The sequence below is a fragment of the Cebus imitator genome, unplaced genomic scaffold (assembly GCF_001604975.1).
Source record: "Cebus imitator isolate Cc_AM_T3 unplaced genomic scaffold, Cebus_imitator-1.0 Scaffold112, whole genome shotgun sequence".
NCBI classification, from domain to species: domain Eukaryota; kingdom Metazoa; phylum Chordata; class Mammalia; order Primates; family Cebidae; genus Cebus; species Cebus imitator.
Window position 1 is genome coordinate 1,943,914 of NW_016107427.1, and position 5,006 is coordinate 1,948,919.

A 5,006-nucleotide genomic window follows, 5' to 3' on the forward strand; every position below is an offset into this window, starting at 1 on the left:
AGGCTGGAGTGCAGTGGTGCCATCTCGGCTCACTGCAACCTCCGCCTCCCGGGTTCAAGTGATTCCCCTGCCTCAGCCTCCCCAGTAGCCGGGATTACAGCATACGCCATCACGCCCAGCTAATTTTTGTATTTTAGTAGAGACAGAGTTTTGCCATGTTGGGTAGGCTGGTCTTGAACTCCTGATCTCAGGTGATCTGCCCACCTCAGCCTCCGAAAGTGCTGGGATTACAGGCTGAGCCACCACGCCCAGTCCGCTCATGGATTTTTACCAGGACATGATCCTCATGCTGGGTGGTCCAAGTGGGAGTGTGCTCAGCTTTAGCAGGGTTTGCCGTCTGCGTGTCACCTGTCTCTGCTGATGTGTAGCCCTGGAGATCCTGGTGTGAGGGCAGAGCAGCTCCTTGGCGGCCCTCAGCTTCTCAGATCTGAGCATCAGCTCTTCCCTGCTCCAGGCCGTCCTCTCCTCCCCACCCTGAGGACACCCCCTGAGGCCCCTGCGGAGGCCAGCAGGCAAGAGTCGGGAGTGGGGCTGTGATCCTGGCTGCCCCCACCTGAGCCCCATGCTGCCCTGCAGATCACCTTCCAGGTGAAGGTCACGGCCACAGAGTGCATCCCAGAGCAGTCGTTTGTCATCCGGGCACTGGGCTTCACGGACACCGTGACCGTGCGAGTCCTTCCCCAGTGTGAGTGTCGGTGCCGGGACCAGAGCAGGGACCGCAGCCTCTGCCATGGCAAGGGCTCCTTGGAGTGTGGCATCTGCAGGTGAGGTGGGCGCAGATTCCCATGAACCCTCCCCCACCCCACGCCACAGGCAGGTGCTGCAAGTGAGGTGGGCACAGGTCCCCGTGAACCCTCACCAACCCCGTACAGCAGGTGTCCTGGGGGCCTGCTTCTGTAGGAGGTGGGAAGATCTGGGCTTGGAAACCAGAACCCCTCCGCAAGCCCTCACTCGTGCTACTGAGCCAGGGCGCCAGTGATACAGGCCTGTACTCCACACTCTGGCCATGGAGGACCCACGGCAGGGAACTGGTGGGCAGGAGGACGCCTCGCCAGATGATGGAGACCCATCTCAGGGGCATAAGGAGTCCCCACTGGGTGTGCCCATGGCCTTGAGTGGGTCACTTTCTCTGCCTGGCCTCCCTTGACCCCAGGAGCCGGCTTCCCTCTGACCTTGGGGACCCAGGACCACCAGGCTGGCAGCCCTGGGGCATGGGTGGCCAGAGAGCCTCCTGGGACAGGTGACTGCTTCTGGCAGGCTGGGCCCCTAGGCCACTCCTTGAACGTGCACACCCCCTGCCAGGCGTGGGTGCCACACCACAGGGAGAATCGGGTGACAGGTGGACCCAGCGGGGAGGTTACACAGCACTGGCTAGGTGGCCTGCCCTGGGGCTGGATGGCCATCCCCCTTTCCTTGCCTGCCTGGCTGGAGCTGCTGGGCTGATCTCCAGGGGCTCCGCCCCCTTTGCTGTGGCCACCTCCTCCCCTCTCCTGACCGCTGTGCCAGTCAACGCCCTGGTGGCAGTGCCCTTCCCCAGCTGCAGGCCCCTCCTGCTCCCACACCTCCTCCCATATCTCAGGACAGTGATGGTCTCCATGGTCTTGGTGGTCTCTGTGGCTGTCCCCGTGCCTCAGTGGCCACCCTGCCCCCTGTCCTGGGTGTGCAGCCCTGGGGCAGCCTCCCGACGGGACTTCGGGAGTGACTCCGAACACTCGGGCGGTGTCAGGGGGTGCCCTGCCACAGGTACTGAGATGCTCGGTCCTGTGGCTTCCTCCTCTGGGGAGCAGGAGAGCCCATGGCAGGGCTGTCTCTGAGGATGCCTCAGGGTGTGTGCGGCTCCTGCTCGCCAGCAGCTTGGTGCTGGCTTCCACCTCTGATAAAAACCCTGTCCCCGCATCCTCCCACAACCCACCAGTCAGTGCACAAATGCAGGTAGCAGCCGGCAGGAGGGAGGGCAGGGTGGTCGCAAGTGGCAGTGCCAAGTCCCCACTGGCCACTGCATGGGGCACAAAGGAGCAGACACCAGCCACTCACAGAGCACTGGTGTCCCAGCACGGGCCACGTGCATGGCCACAACAGAGTCCTACAGTGAGTCGCTGAGCCACTGCACTTACAGGCCCAAGCCAGGGATCTGCTTTCCCCTTGGGACATCCTGGTGAGGGAGCCCAGGGCCCCTAAATGCTTTAAGCATATTTAGTACGTGGCAGGTGCTCAGTAGGCCTCTGAGGAATGCACAGAGAGTGCAGTGGGGGTGTTCTCCACCAAGGGCAAAAGGTATGGAGGACGGGGCGGCTGTCCCACGTCACAGAGGGGCCTGGAGGACCGTGTGGCTGTCCCATGGGAGGGGCGTGGAGGACGGGGCGGCTGTCCCACGTCATGGTCCTACATCACTGAAGGGAGCCTGACCGTGGGGTCCCTCCTGTCCCAGGTGTGACGCTGGCTACATTGGGAAAAACTGTGAGTGCCAGACGCAGGGCCGGAGCAGCCAGGAGCTGGAGGGAAGCTGCCGGAAGGACAACAGCTCGCTGGTGTGCTCGGGGCTGGGGGACTGCATCTGTGGGCAGTGCCTGTGCCACACCAGTGACGTCCCTGGCAAGCAGATCTACGGGCAGTTCTGCGAGTGTGACACTGTCAGCTGTGAGCGCCACAATGGCCAGGTCTGCGGCGGCCCGGGTGAGCCTGTGTGTGGGTCCCCGCCGCGCAAAGGCCATCCCGCTGCACAGACGCGGCGTGGGGGGTGCGTGCTAGACCATGCGGGGGTAGAACAGAACAGCGGGAGACAGACAGCACAAGTGTCCCGGCCACTGGGAGTCAGCAGGAACATGAACCACCCTGCACTCCGCCCTGCCGAAGTTCCTGTGCCCATGAGGGCAAGGTGCCCTTGTGGGGAGGGCCCACAGGAGGGACAGTCACAGTCTCACTGAGGTCCCACTCACAGTGGGCCTGGGGAGGCTCAGACTGGCCAGGAGGTGGCCGCATGGCTGGCAGGGGCAGGAAGGCCTGGCTGGTGGGCCGGTGCCTTTTGCTCAGGCACATCCCCCGGGCTGGAGGAGGCAGGCCGGTTGGAGGGAGCACCTGCGGGTGGGGTTTCGGGCGGGTCTCAGTCCCCACGCCAAGCAGGAGCTGAGCCATGCTGGCCCCCTGCCATCTTCCAGGGAGGGGGGTCTGCTTCTGTGGCCAGTGCCGCTGCCTCCCGGGCTTCGAGGGCTCAGCCTGCCAGTGCGAGAGGACCACCCAGGGCTGCCTGAACCAGAACCAGGTGGAGTGCAGCGGCCGTGGCCGGTGCCTTTGCAACGTGTGTGTGTGCGACGGAGACTACCAGCCACCTCTGTGCCAGGAGTGCCCCGTCTGCTCCTCGCCCTGTGGCAAATACATGTGAGTGCAGGTGGAGGGCAGGGCAGGTGGGGATCCCCACTCCCAGGACACCCTCCCAGCAGCCGGGCTCACCCTGGGGCCTCCAGTGAGCACCTCTGGAGCCCAGGGTTCTCTGCGCCTGCAGCTTGACTGAGCGGCTCTCAGCGGCGCTGTGCCCCCATGCCCCTCTTCCCTCCCATGCACACCTGCCTCAGGCCCTGGGATCAGTCTTCCAGTTCACCCACTGCACCCTGCATCTGCCCCACTTGGACCCCTCCTTGGCCTAAGGGCACCTCAACCCCACCTGCCCCACCTGATGGACACATACCCAAGAGCAAGCCCCAATGCCTGAGCCCCCGCCCACCCTGGCTCCCACACTCACGCCCTGCTCCCCGTCCCCTTCAGCTCCTGTGCCGAGTGCCTGAAGTTCAACAAGGGTCCCTTTGGGAAGAACTGCAGTGTGGCATGTTCAGGCCTGCAGCTTCGGGACAAGCCCGTGAAGGGCAAGGCCTGCAAGGAGAGGGACTCGGAGGGCTGCTGGGTGAGCTACATGCTGGAGCAGCAGGACGGGATGAACCGTTATCTCATCTACGTGGACGAGAGCCGAGGTGAGGCTGCTGGGGCATGGCGGGGACTGGGCCCAGGGCAGGGGTACGCGTGACCACAGAAGCCACGCTCAGGTGACCAGAGCTCCAGCCGTGGGGTCTTCAGAGGCAAGAGGGCTTCGGAAGAAGGGTCTCCCCTCCAGCGGCGTGGGCCCAGCAGGGTGGCTAAGCCAGGCAGAATGCCCTTGGTGGCATCACAGGGAGGCCAGAGGCCAGTCCACACCCCCACCAGTCTCCCCTTCCCCTCCTCACCTGACCCCACATCAGGCTGGGCAGTGGCAGGAGGCCTGTTCCTGGGGGAACCGCTGCTCCGCACCAGGAAGGCCCACCAGTGTGCCACACTGCTGGCCTGGGCCGTCTCCCATTGGACGGCTCAAGGGGCAAGGCTTTGAGGTGCAGGTCCCTTGGGGTGGACTGAAGTCAGGCTGCCCTGTGAGGCTCCCCTGAGGGGACTGGGAGATGCCGGTGCAAAGCTCTCAGCCCTTGAGAGGCCCAGGGGCACCAGGCACCGCCAGCCCCAACTCTCTGCCCGTCACCCATTTGGCTCATCAGAACCAGCCCTGTCCCACGGTGACTTTGGCAATGCTGACTCCGTCTTCTTGGTCTCACATTCCACAGGCTCCTCAGAGGCAGAGGGGCTGGGGCTGGGGGCCGCTGGGGGACCCTGTCAGGTATGGCCAGTAGCCAGCCAGGACTCTTGCAGGACTGAGAGCTGGAAGATCCTTCCTCCCCAAGAGGGGACCCGGGGCAGGTGGCGGGGGGCTCTGAGCCTTTGGGTGACATGACTGGAGCTCACAACACATGTGTGGGCCTGGGGCTACAGACCCCTCCCTGCCAGGACAGGAACCCCTGCGGGCCACTGTGAGGGACATGGGTCATGTCTGGTTTGTGCAGTCCTGGCCAAGTCACGTCACCTTTGAGGACAACAGACCTCCGGAAGAAAAGGCAGGATGGCAGGAGGGGGCACAGGGAGTGAGGGTGCGGGGTCAGGATGGGAGGAGGGGGCACGGGGAGTGAGGGTGTGGGGTCAGGATGGGAGGAGGGGGG

General features: G+C 64.4%; 1 protein-coding gene across 5 annotated transcripts in view; it reads left to right on the forward strand.

Annotated features, from left to right (window-relative positions):
- Positions 1–5,006, forward strand: part of ITGB2 (integrin subunit beta 2) — a 45,311-nt gene that overhangs the window by 38,585 nt on the left and 1,720 nt on the right. For all 5 annotated transcript variants that reach the window (XM_017538626.2, XM_017538627.2, XM_037742016.1 and 2 more), the window contains 4 exons: positions 577–764; positions 2,429–2,673; positions 3,156–3,375; positions 3,760–3,962. In XM_017538626.2, the coding sequence (XP_017394115.1) occupies positions 577–764; positions 2,429–2,673; positions 3,156–3,375; positions 3,760–3,962 (856 nt within the window). The remainder of the gene's footprint in view (positions 1–576; positions 765–2,428; positions 2,674–3,155; positions 3,376–3,759; positions 3,963–5,006) is intronic.